Source organism: Patagioenas fasciata, chromosome 4 (assembly GCF_037038585.1).
Source record: "Patagioenas fasciata isolate bPatFas1 chromosome 4, bPatFas1.hap1, whole genome shotgun sequence".
Lineage (NCBI taxonomy): Eukaryota > Metazoa > Chordata > Aves > Columbiformes > Columbidae > Patagioenas > Patagioenas fasciata.
Genome location: NC_092523.1, coordinates 38,260,367 through 38,274,484, shown reverse-complemented (window position 1 = coordinate 38,274,484; position 14,118 = coordinate 38,260,367). Strand labels below are relative to the sequence as shown.

The 14,118-nt window shown below is 37.1% G+C and overlaps 1 protein-coding gene across 7 annotated transcripts in view; it reads right to left on the bottom strand.

Moving 5' to 3' along the window:
* The window catches only part of ASB5 (ankyrin repeat and SOCS box containing 5), a 40,958-nt gene that overhangs the window by 14,281 nt on the left and 12,559 nt on the right, over nt 1–14,118 (bottom strand). For 3 of the 7 annotated variants that reach the window (XM_071807686.1, XM_065836451.2, XM_071807687.1), the window contains one exon: nt 13,204–13,496. The exons of 2 other annotated variants lie outside the window; for them this stretch is intronic. In XM_071807686.1, coding sequence (XP_071663787.1) covers nt 13,204–13,399 — 196 coding nt within the window. In that variant the 5' untranslated portion in view covers nt 13,400–13,496. Of the gene's footprint in view, nt 1–1,720; nt 2,133–13,203; nt 13,497–14,118 lie in introns of those variants that run through there. 2 more of the 7 variants (XM_065836453.2, XM_065836454.2) reach the window with 2 other exon arrangements.

The window sequence follows — 14,118 nt, the reverse complement described above, 5'->3', positions numbered from 1 at the left end:
TAGCCTGACTCTACCCTTTCGCCCTTTTACCAAACCTTACCATGATATATTTCACCCTCCCCATCACTTTTACTCCATTTTCCAATATGCATATTTAATTACATACTGCATCACAGTCTGACTTTCTCTTCCTTTGCTCTTCAAGGCAGCCTGAAGAACAAAGTCAGGTTTGGATACCTCCAGGAATGGGAACAGACAGGGAAGAGTCTCCTTCAGATTTGGTATTGGATATACCTGTCATTCAAGTGAACTACAACAACCAGAAGCCTGAATTGCAAAAGAAGTCTCTCAGTACTTCAAGATGTCCATCAACAAATACATACACTCAGTTTAGCAATCACAAAGAGGCTGCAAGACCATAATAAGATGGATTCTTCAGGAAAAATTACTTTCCATATTTAACTGTGATTTTGAAAATTTCAAAACTTAGGACTAACTGTGGTTATTTCTTTAAAAGAACAACAAAAGAGCCTAACCCTGAACCATATCAAGGAGTGGGTAGTGCTAACATTGATAAACTTTTGTAAAATTTCTTTTCAGTCTGAGGGAGAATGTCCTCTCTTTTTGGGAACTACTGACATAACTAGCTGAAATGTTCATAAATAGAAGTTACTATAGATTAGGAAATGTTAGCCCAAGCATGGAATAATATGAGGGATACAGTGCATATTAAAACTGATGAACAAATAAAACCTTACAGTGCCACTGCATTCAGCTATAGTAACTGTTGCTTAAATTCTTTAATACTGCTTAATTCTATAACTGGCAGTACTGGAAATTAACAAAGGTATTTTAAGAGTAATTCTGATTCCTATAATATATAACTGTGTTTTTCATAGTAAATTAATAATTATTTTATGCACAATATATCAAATCTCTCTTCCCCGTCTCCTCATTTCTCTGACTATTTTAACACCTCCAGGTTTTAATTTTATGTGATATTATCAAGAATTTGAAGTTTGATTTCCTTATTTTCATTTTTATTTCACTCTAAGCTTTATGCTATGGTCGATATTAATTGGAATTATGATCACTCTTTTAAAAAATTCCTATTAGACTCTCACAATTACAAAAATCTCCCTTTCACACACTTGCATTACGAAAAAATTAGGAAAATCTGGCACAGACAACAGCAGTCCTAAACACTTCTTTTATAATAGTTTGCTCCTCATCACTGAAATTGTCAGTGTCAAGCAACTTAAATACCTCCTAAGTATTTCTCTATACAAATCCTTACAATTATATCTTTGTCTTTAGTATCTTAGCACAGGACAATAATTCTGTCATCTGTAGTTCCTCCATCACCTCCTATTTCAGCTACCTATAAAGTTCTCTTTACATATGAAGTTGTATGCGAAGTTTACTTCTCCCCCTCCTTTCAGTGCCCAGTTCCCTGTTGTAAACAATTAGCCTTCGGTATCCAGTTACCTTGTGACAGGACAGCAAAAGACTGGTAAGTCAAGCCTTAAACGCTTGCATAAAACAAATAGGGCAGATAAAGAAGAAAAGATATTTTAGATCAGCTGATAAGAGTGCAGAAAGACCAAAAATAGCTTCATCACCCTTGTGTTAACCCATGCAAGACAATAAAGTGCCACTAACATAAGCATGCATTTATATTACAGCTAGAAAGAAAAAACAGTTTAGAGCTAGAACATGACAAATTGGGTCAGCTTAGCGTATTTCAGTACAAGGTTTCTGAAATGGCTGCTATACTAACCTTGGCTGGTCAGAATACCCCAGCTAGCTTTTCGTTTCACAGGACACTCCCCTACACTTTCTAGGCGTCTTTTGGGGAGATTCTGCCTCCTCTGAACAGCCGTGTTTGTTGTCATTACTTGTTTCTCGAGGAAAGCCTGTCTGTCATTGGTGCAGGTGCTCTGGTCTGACGAATGCCCGCAAATGGATTGCTAGTACCTTTTTTCCTCCTTTCGCTTTTTCACAGAGATCTCGCTGTACTTACTGTAGAATGGCTACAACACTGAAATCCATTCAGCAACATTTACTAGCTTGGACTAGTGAGTACATAGTGGGGGAAGGGAAAGACTGCTCCAGCATTTTCTATTTTTAAAACAGAGAAAGAATCAGCTTAGCTACAGCATGAGTCTTAACTATTTACATGATTTAAATGGAAAGAAGGTGTCAATTTTTTAAGCATTTAACCAAAAAAAGAAACAGATTCTTAAAGCGTAAGTATTCAATGCTTTGTTGCTTGAATAACAGGCAACCTAAACCAGAAAAACTATAACTGTTCTATCATAATGATGATAATTTTAATAAAAGAAACAACAATTATTACTGCATGAGGCTTTACTCATCCGTAACTTGCAGGTAAGAGAGATTTTGGAATTCAGAAGAATCCATGAAACTATGAAGCACTGCAGTCTGTGGGTGTTTTGTTTGTTTGGTTTTGTCCTTGTTTTTATTTTTTAAATGGGGACAAGACATCCTACAGCTGTCAACTAGAAACTACATCCTGAATAAATACATCATGGGTTGATTGGAAAAAAAAAAACACTTCTTATTTTGAAAGTCTGATTCTGTTATGAAAGTAAGGCTGTAGTATTGTTAGAAGTAGCACAAGTCAATATTTTTTTTTTCATTATAACAAAAACAAGGGCAACCAACTACTAGTAGAAATTTTTTGTTTGTTACTATGTATCATGCTGATATTCAACAACAGAAATCTGCAGGGACAAGCAGTCCATGATAAAATTCCAGCATGGATAAAGAGGACAGTGATTTCTCTGTGCTAATAACATGCTAAGATGCCACATTTAGCTCCCTGCCACTTCCTCTAGTAGTTCCTCACTACCCTCCTCTACTCATATAAAAACTAGCCATTTATAAACTTTTTAAAAAGAAATTAAGATTACTGGTCTTCATTAATACCACTCCTCTTCAGGTAGGTACCTGACAAAAATTAATCAGTAAGATATTGAAATAATACACATGTATTTAATGAAATTTTCTATATCAGTCTTGTCTTTCTTTAAGAGAAAATCAGAGGCAAGATTATAGTTAGGTAGGGGAAGGGGGAAAAGGAGCAGCTGCAAATTTCACCTTGAAATTACAGCACATGAGAACTACCCAACTGGAATGGCACGACACTCTTTATAGAACAGAAGCAGGTGGGCTACTACTATTCTCACAAGAGAGAACAAAACTGCATTCTCCCAGATGTTATACTGCTTTCAGAAAGTTGTTTTCCTCAGGTTTTATCCAGCTGAATGAACCCGAATATCTCACAGACTGAAATAAACACTTCTACATCCAATCTGACTCTGCAAGTAAGTCTTCAACAGAGCTTTCACAGAAGGGCTCATTAGAAAAGGGCACTTTATAAATATCTCACTGTGACACTAGAATTACTCGTTAAATTGTAGTGTTTTCTTCAAGTAAATAAATACTGGAAGATGAATTAACAGGAAAACTTACTAAGGATGTGTCTATGTGTCTGTCTCAGGATGATATCAGCACAATTCTGCAGGTGAAAAATAACCAGTGACAATTTCTGTACTTGCTACAGCTCTGAGGCTCATCTCATCTTCACACTTCCTTTCCATTTGGAATGGAATCTCATGACTTTCAGGAGAAGGTGGTAAGGATCAAGATCAAGCAAAGCATCTGCCACTGTTGGGCAGGGATTAACAGTGGGCTGGGAAGACAAGACCTACATGTTTTTGTAGGAGTTTCGTGGGTGAGGCTGTCAGCTGAGAATGAAGCTGGGTCCTTCTAGAAGAGTAGTACAAACCTGGAAGTAGTTCATACAACTTGCTTTCCACAGATATTCCATTCCCCATTCTCTCTTACTGGTCTCAAAGGTGTGAAGGAGGAGGGAGGGAACCAGTAGATACACAGGCAGCTGCCATGGCTTCGAAGGGGAGTCAGGAGCACCTGCTCATTCACTTCCAGAGACCTGCATAGGAAGCACTGAGCTACCAATGGAGCTAGACCAGTTCAAAGATCTGCTGCCTTCAAGGCAAGGGTACTAGAAAAACTATCTCTATTCCATAGACAGTTGCCACTCATTTTGTTAACCTATTTTGAATACTTTGGAGGACATCAGAATGCAATGTATGAAAAATATGCACTTTTTTCATGCTTTTAAGAAAGCAAAACTTATATGATTCAGGACTCTAGAAGGAACTTTCTAAATTCTGCTAGGCACAAACATTCATCCTCTGGGCAAAAGCCATCAAAAAGTCCTACTAAACTGGCACATAAACAAAAGTGAGGTTTGTTTGTTTTTGTTTCTTAACGAAAGCTAGAACGACATCAGAAATCAACTGAAAATGTATTCAAAACATACTTGAGATGTTGATATAAAGAGGGGATGAACATACTGTTAAAATTGCAGAGTAAAACTGAAGAACTCGCTATTCACTTACTCCTCTGACACAGAATTGACATGTGAACTTCCTGAAGTCAGCCATCCATGCACTGGGTTACATTAGCTACATAACAAAAATCAGTATCTCTTTACTTCATTAGGTAATAAAATTATTAGTAATTGAAACTACCTAGGCTTGGTACTCAGATTCTGTTCTTCAGATTTTTCTCTACAGAACACATTCAAACACTTCCAAAATCCAACAGAAAACCTATAACAGAAATCTAAGTGGATATCCAAGTATGAAGAAAATACAGCAGGCCATTATTTTCCCTGCCTTGGCACACAAGCAATTAGGGACAGTATTAAGTTATAGTTAATCATGGAAGCAATGCAGCTACCTGCAAAAAAAGCAGCCAGAGGAAGGAGCAGACACTACACTCTGAGAATAAGGAAACTGGAGAATTTTACTGATGAGTTTGGAATTCTGACTTAATTTAGCAGGCAAGCTTTAAATAAACCACTATGTTGCATTTCACTAATAATCAGTTCTATTCAACTTCTATAACTGAGGAGAAGAACTGTTAAAGGAAACTTCCAAGTGATTTTCTTCACAATCTTTTTTATTCAGATTTTTATGTCAGTACAGTTTCAACATGTCAGAAAATAGCTCTGAGTTTAATCTACATGGGCAACAGTCCTTAACAGGTGGGAATCTAAACAGAAAGAAATTTTTGTTCCTCCATTTCGATGCAGAACTCATTCTATTCTTATTAATTAAAAATTAATTATTCTTATTATTAAGAACTATTGTTCTTAAGGCAATAAAGATGCAATTGTGATAATATGCAAAGAAGAAAAAAAGTGTTAACAAAAATAACTATGACAAAAAGGCTCCCACACCTTTCAACACATGATGCAGCTAAATGCAATACAGTCCAAACTCCAATAAAAACAATTTATCTCAGGGAAAAAATGGACAAAATTGCACTATTTTCAAATGTCACAGATCAGTGTTTTGTGTGCAATCCTCCTCATGCTAGCCGGCTGATGAGCCACCTCACTTCCCAAACCATTCTGTACTTTCAGATTCACCCTGCTTTTATAACCAAGACTATTACGGGGTCACAGTGACTGCACGGAACCTGCCACATAAAATTCTGGAACATCCTGCTGATGTGATCCACAGACTGCAACCATGAAGCTGAAATTATAAGATAGGCTCCCTGGATCCTCAGTGCCAGTACCCCAAGAGCTGCCTGTCATTTGACATTGTCAGAAATGAACCAGCAGAGATCCTGAACATTCCTTCCTGTAGGAGAAGCTAAGACGAAGCAAGCTTTAGTAGTAATTATAGAAGCATGGTCACTGACAAAAACATAGCATCCTAAAAGGCCACAGTGACCACTGTTACAGCCTGCAGTGCCAGCTCAATGCCAAGAAACTTAAATGCACCATAAAAGTACACTGATAAAAGATCCAACAGCAGCACAGGGAAAGGACTTGAAGAACATTTTTTAAAAAACAGGTTCTTGCATCAAGCCATACTTCATGGCTGATACAATAAGTCATTAGCAGTCAACCAGAAGCTCAGACTTTACCCAGGTGTCACCAGTCAGTCCTGACAAATGTCAGTGGATATGCAGATAATACTTGAGTGGTCATTAGTTATATAAGCATAAAATGACATTTCTCTATGGCACTACAAGCACTAAAAAAGCTGATTACAACCTCTTGCTCTTGATACAGTATCAACACTATCTTTTACCCGGGAATCCATATTATTATTGTTATTATGAGATAGCAAAAGCATGGATGGCTAGCAACTTCCATACCTCTTTCCCTGTTAGGCCTTGTATCCTTGGATGCTGGGAATCAGAATGGAAGGCTGAGAAAAGATTAAAAGTTCTGGTATGATAAAGGCTCTGTCTCAGCCCCCAGAGAAGTCAAATATGGAACAACAACACATATACTACATTTCTTGGCTAATGGATTTGCAGTGTGTACCCCCCAGACCCCTTCATGCAGTGGTAACACAGAATATTTGCTCATATGTGGGCTAAAGTAAAACAATTCACAGCAGTCATGCTGATGATCTAGCCATATCAGTTACCAAGCAGGCCTGAGCTTTAGATATTGACAGAGAAGAAAGACACAAGTCATGAGACTAGTAGTCGCAGTGGTATAGAGCACCACAGAATGAATCTTCAGCCAGTTACCATCTGAGAACAGCCATAAAGAGAAAGATCACATAAATTGCCAGAAAGACTCTAGACATAGCAAAGAGTAACATCCACTAGTGCAACAGATGCAGCATGCCATCATGGATTTATGACCAAGCAGCCAGCATTGCTGCAATCATGCCTAGAGCTCAGTACTTAGGCACGCAATGCATTCCCCCAAAGCCATCATTATCTCACCCTGGCAGAAGTTCACTCGCCACTTGCCTGCATTGCAAATGCTTGAGAACATCCTCTACAAGAGAGGAGGGCAAATAGCAGAACCCTGGCCATAACAAGTCCATGGCTGAGGGAAGGAACATCACCTTCAGGGAGCTATGCTATTTTGGTCTGCCCCTGGTGCCTTACACCTCACTGCTGCAAAAAAAGACCAATGCTGATGGTGAGTTTCAGCTTGCCCCAGTCCAGTACTGAAGTGTCCTAACAGCTCTCCTTAACAACAGTTGTTTTTAAAGCCTTACAGGTAGATTGCCCCAGGATTATCTTTCAGTCTGATTGCTGTGCACCTTGAAAACCCCAAGTTTTAAGCAACATCAGAGTTCATAATGTTCCATTCTGTACTCATTTGTAGTTCAAAACCTTGTTATTCATTTCACCCACAAAAATAATCAGTGGATGATGGCATTTCCATGTGAGATAGAGAGTGTGCACATCAAGCAAGCCAATAGGACCTAGGCTGGTGACAAGTTAAGGTCCATCTTCAGGAAAGACACATTTCCAGAGGCATACATTAATAATACTGACCATAAAATACAGCTTGTGGTGACGTTATTCTCAAAGAGGTTCTGATATAGAAATACGGATAGGCGTTTCCAGCAGATATATTCACTAGAAGCTTCTGTAGCCTCGCATATTTTCTTTAAGGTGAGGGAAGAGTCAATGTTTGCCAGCAGATGTGCTTGGTTTTTGTTGCTTCAAAGAGGTCAGGGCCCTGGCCATGCCAGTCTGGTTACATCCTATAACTGTCACCAAAATCCCCTGAAGGTAGATTGTATTCTTCAGAGGAGAATGGTTCTGGTACTGTGCTGATATGTGGTGTCATTTGCTTAGTTCTTGAGATTTATTTGAGAGCTGCTTGTCATACCAGGCAAAGATTTTAACATACAAGAGAAGCTGATGAGTTCCATGAAAGAAACTCCCTTCTGAACTTTCAAAAAAGATCATTCACACTATCTTAAACACTTCGACACCATTAGCTTATGTTCTGCATATGAAAAACAAATGCTAAATGTGGTGTCTTACACCAAGTGTAATGGTCAATAGGTATGCCATACAATGTTCTTGTCATGACTAAATGAATCTCTATTGTATCCAGGAAGCTAGTAGAGGTCTTATATGGCTTTTATTAATAGAACTGTGATCTCTGTGGAATGCAAGTTGAGAAAATGCTTCATGCCTATCTTCTCTACCTAACAACTGTTGCTGAGTGACATTATCAATTGCAACTTGTTCAAATAAAATAATAGGAAAACTGTGCTCTAATTATTCACTAGAGTTCAAAAATGTAGTCAAGTGTTTCAAACAGCAGATCTCTAACAGTGAAACATAACAGTATTTCCTATTTATGAGTTGCATTTAATGGACCAATTTCTTGGGTCCATCCAAGCAGCACTCAGCGTTTAAGAAAAAGAAGGAAACAGAAGGCTTCGTACTATTTACAAGCCTCATAACCCTGAAAGGAGATAGGGACTCCAGACTTGAACTACCACAATCCCATGGACAGCTTAATTTAGGAATAACAAGTGCACTGAGCATTCCTACCATGCCTGGCCAAGGCAGATAGAACAAAGATGGCTGGCTTAGAACTTGTTGTATTCATTCAAGAATAGACTTTTTTTTGAAAACTTAGAAGAAATCAGGACATATTCACCTCTCCAGTTCTGTAAAAACAGTATAATATATTTTGAGAAGCTGTACTCAAATACAAATACAAATTCTTTAGAATCATTAATGCTTCAGAGCTCTGGAAATACAGTGAGAGAAAAAATCTTACTGTGCAGATCACTGTCACTGCAGATTGCCTGCTACAGAGCTAATTATATCTGGTTAATTTGCAAATAAGTTCATTGACTAGGTCAGTTTTGTAGGGCACAGTATTTTGAAATTGAATAAACACATATGTGCTATGACTTTTTCCATAGAGAAGGAATAAAATCATGACTTTTGTGAATTTTCTAGTGTAATGGATAAATACACGTTCACTTCAACACAATAAAAAAAGGAAAGTTAGGCACTGTAATCTATTGACAACACAGCTACAGTCCCTGATTGCAAAGCACTTAGCTCTGAACAACTATCAGTCCCTTTCAATTCAATGGGGCAAGCATGTGTACATGAGTGTTTACAAAATTAGTGCCAAAGTTAAAAATAATCCAGTAAATGGGACCTTTATAATAGAACTGATCCCTTTTTCATTTAACTCTTTTATGGTAGTAATACCATTGACTTCACTGAAAAAAATACTTAAATTCTGACAGTTTATTAAGACACAGGTCTTTAAATCACTTTAAACAAATGTAAAAAACTGCAGAGTTCCATCTTGCATTTGTTGCTATTCAGTGCTGCAGTATTATGGATGATAGACTATTGTATGTATTTTTATAAAATTAGTAAATGACACTAAACTGCAGGTGCTGTAACTGCTCAGAGGGAAACAGTTCAAAACAGATTTGAGTAAAATGGAGAAACTGTCTGATGTCAAGTGTATGAAGCTACCTGAAGGCCAGTACAAAGTATTACACTTAGGAAAAAGCAAATGCGTAATACATTGACTCTGTTTTAATGGGGGGTTTAAATGCTATAGACTGTATCCTTAATACTTAACTGTTGGGGGAAAAAAAAAAAAAAAAGCACAATTCCAGGAGGTATTACATAGCATATCATATATATGGCACATGACATAACTGTTCCACTTTTATACAACAAATAGTTCCACTGGTTGCACTAATACAGTCTCAGTTAGAGCACTCTGTTTAACATGGGGAATTAGACATCAGTAAAGATGTCTGTGAACTGTATATGAACTGGCACAAGTCCAAAGGAGAGAAACTACAGTAATTCAGGTCCAGAAAACAAGACTTAGGAGGACAGACTAAGTTAAATCCTTTTCTCTTTGCTCTAGAAAAAGCCAAAAATAGTGCAAGTAGGAAGACACGTGATAATAACATTTAAATTGATTACTTTTCATAGATGGAGAAAAACTGTTAAATACCTTAATCATATTTTATGTATCTAGTTTGCAGAAACAAAGACTTAGGTATGTCTTGAGGAGAGTGGGAAGCATTCTAGTGATGAGAACAGTAGAAACTGTAATTGGTTGCATAAGGACACTGCAGCAATCACTATTACTAAGCATTTTAAAAACAAGTTAGGCAAACATTTGCCAGGTAAACCATGTATTTTTGATCCTAGAGTGTCCAAATTACCCCCAAAGGTGCCTTTCAGTTTTACTCAGACTTCATCTCCATAAACAAATTAATGTGACTTATGATTAGTAAAACATCTATAAGCACTTTTCTGGTCTTAGCTGATGCTGAGTACTGATCTAGTTCTTATATTTTAATGCCACATACACGGTATAGTAATTTCTAATTAGTTATTAAGACACTATCCCTATCCAGCTGTTCACATACACACAAGATCCAAAGGACTATCCAAACTGGAGAGAAAATATTCCTGAAACATTAAGAAACAAAATATGACCTGTTTCACTATTAATACATAGCAACAAGACCACAGGAGGCAGATGAGCCAGGCCAAGCTGTCTCCTCGTATTCAACAAGGAATAAGCCACAAACCAAAGGAAGTCAGACACAAAACGTGTGATCCCTGCGCCTCTAACCCTGTACTGACCTGTGCACCTTACTACTGCTCAGCACCTAAAATGTCCTCAATTATGCAGGTTTTGTAAAAGAAAGGCTTATTTTAAGTCAATAGCTCAATTCAGTAAACGTGGAATAATGCCGGTGCCTAGCGGCACATTATTCCCAAAGGCTCTTTTCCTTCTTCCAAATTATAGCACTCTATCCTAGCAAGCCACTGTAATAGCAAAAAAATAATTTTGTACTACTACAAGCAAACTGAAAATACCAGCATTAACAGAATTTTAAGAGTACATAATCAGGTTAAAACTAGAAAATGAAAACTAGCATTTCCTCTAATTTGAATTACTTATTGAAATGCTATAAACCTCAGTTAGGCAATAATAGGCTGATTTTCTGTTTTGGGGTTGTTTTTTTTTTCTGCTGAGATTTCTCCATTGCTTAAGAAAAAACACAGATAGGATCACTAATTAAGAGGATACTCAGTATTTAAGGTTTCAAAATGTAGCTTCACATTGCTTATTGTACGTCTTCTAGATAATGCTTTGAACATGATATTTTGCTACATGGATTGTATACACTCTACTGAGGTACCTCTGTGCTGTATTTCACAAACATAAACCAAATCTCACAACATGGTGTGAGTTCAGACAGTAAATTGCCCCCTCCTACAAACATAGAACAAAGATATAGAAAAGATAAAACAGTAATTTTGAGGAGTATTATTTGCATCCCAAAGAGCAAAGATTGGTCCTGTTAATCACAAGAAAATGGCTGGATTTGCAGATTATGTAACACTAGCTGAACATGTGCTTAAGACTGTTATAGATCCAGACCCAAACATTGTGAGTTGGACAGAGAAAAATTAAGACACACTGGTGCTGATTTGGAGAAAGTACAGTTTAAGCATAAAACAGCTGCATTAGCTATTTTCTTTTAATAAACCAAGCAGAAAACCAGAAACTCTACCATATGTTTGAGCCTTTAAATCAATATCAACCTCTGCTACCTGAGAAAAACAGTAACCTGCAAGAGTGATATATTTTCATGTTTTGCATGGCCCAGCTACTAGAATGCTGAACATACATTTATTTAGATATAATAGCTAAGACATTTGACAAATGACCAAACTAAAGTCTCCTGGATTCAGCAACAGGTAACATTTTAGGGACTCTCTTGCTTTTCAACCTGATGCATGTTATTCCTTTCCCTCTAGCTTTTCCTCAGTCTTCTTCCTTCCTTACTCAGATTCTGCATAATTCTTCCCAGAATGAGCCACCTTAGAGGCAGCCAGCAGTTTCTGACAAAAAATTCTTGGTTTCAAGAGAGAGCTAACACATTCTGTATGAGTACTTTTGCCAGCGAGACAGTCAGTCCTTGCTGACCTACTGTAATGAGTACATACATATACACACCCCCACATATATATGTATCTGTACAGATACTCACACATGAACACACAAGCATAGTAGTTCAAATGATGCCATTAACACATTCAGATGTAAAAACACCAGGTTTCAGAACTTTCTAAATTGTGCAGAGAACACATGATATAAATCCACCTCAAGTAAATCTTCAGCAAAGCAAGCTAATTCCTGCTTTGGGATGTAAGCCTCTCTGGTTGACAAATTTAAACACATACCCAGAAAATGTCTAGCTTTTGTCCCAACATTGAAGACAGAAAAGATCTTCAGGTTTGAAACCATTTCTGGTTTGCTTCTATATTTTCTCTTTTTTTTTATTTAACTTGTGTTATTACTTCTCGTTCATGGTCCCTGGGGATGAGTGGTGAAGGCGATAAGAGGCAAGACAAGTCTTCCTGTTCCATTGCCTACCACAAATGTGATTTCCTCCCAGAATACAAGGAACAACAATAAAGACAGGTGAGGCAGCAGAGATCCCAAGCTGAGCACAAGCACGGCTCAGCCATGCACTAGGATACCACACTTGAGAAGAGAGATTTCTGAGCTCTGTGACCCAAAATGCTTGAATGAAAATGGTCCTGGCTCAACCCAGATGAGTCGGGGGAACAGTAGTGCCCAGCTCTACCAAAGTTCTGTTTGAGCAAACAGAAAAAGGAATTTTCACAAGAGTTTTCAACCTAGTGAAAGTTGATGGGTTTCCACACAGATGCTCAAAAGCTCACCCTGACAAACCATAAGCTTCTTGCTATGTGCCAAGACACTAACTTTGAAGTACAGAAGGTCTATATCTTCTCAAATAACTTATTTTAGAAAATTTTAACTTAAGCAAGAAATAATTCTCAGAAATATTTGGACTAGTTGCAAAATAATCACATGCCAAGCATGGAAAAATTCAACCCTGCATCAGTAAGCTGGGGAACCTTAGAAGCAATAGGGAAAATAGTGTTTGTTAGATTGGGAAGCATTCAGCAATCTGAAATACAGTCATCTTAAGTAAGGCCTCTCTCCTAACAGGATATTTGCTCTAATACTTCAGTTTTATTTTGAACTTAGCGTTAACAAAAAACCAAACCAAAACAACAACAAATAAAAATAAACAACAACAATAAAACAAACAAAACAAAAAAGAGAACCAATGAAAAAACCAACTAACCAAAAGAACCCAAACAAACAAACAAACATAAACAAAACAAACAAAAAAAACCCACAAAGCTTAAATAATCTAACAACATTTCTTCAGATATTTTTTTGTTAAAGAAACACTTCCACATATCATTTCACAAACTGAAAACAAATGAGGCTAGCAGATAAGTAATTACCTGGATAAAACCCAGTAACAACAAAAATCCCAAAGAGTAGTGATAAGATAGTAAGTACAAATATACCTTGTCCTTGAGGAACTCCGTAAAATTCAGCAGCTATCCTTGCTGCTTCCTTACGGTTTCCTTTCACAATGTAGAAATGACTAAGTATAGCGAGGCTGATCTTCACAAAAAGCTTAAAACAAAAAAGTGAAAGTATAGTAAAGTAGACATTGGATAGCTGCTGGGCAAAAGGGCGACTTTCTTCTATGACAGTCATTGCTGCAGCAAAATCTCTCTCAGTGTTTGGGTCGGGCTCTCAAATGTGTTGATAAGATCATATGGCTCTAGCCACGCAGTCTTGGGAACAACTGGTCCTGAGGAACGAAAATATCAGCTGGTCATGATGCTTGCTGCTCAAAATATGACGATTATTTATACTGTACATAGTATTGAGTTCACTACCACTCCTGCTAGCCTGCTGATATTCAAGTGAGATGGAATATAACAGACACAGGTTCCAAGACCCTGGATTGTATTTGTTCCACTTAAAAGGTCTGTTTCATTCCAAATTCTGCTTTTCTAATTCATTTATTTACCCTATTAATACACATTTAAAAATACAGTGCCAAAAGTATTATTATTAAGAACTACAATTTCATGTACTAAACCAGGTAACTCAGGTAACCATTTTTTGCTAAAATAAGTTCTCCTGCTTCTTAAGTACAATTTCTCTTTTTTGCTACTTCATTTTATGCCAGACTAGTATTTTTTTTTTTCTTACAAAACTAAAACCACATCAGTAAATGCCTTAAATACATACTAATAAGGAAACAGAGATTTAATATATACCTGTTTTGACAGTTTCTTATTATTTTATTCAGGCTGAATGAGAATATTCAGTATACAATAAACAGTAATCAGAGCAGATTTTAAGAATCAAACTGCTAAATATTTTTATAAATAAGATCCTGGATCACCTACATTTAAACTGATTAA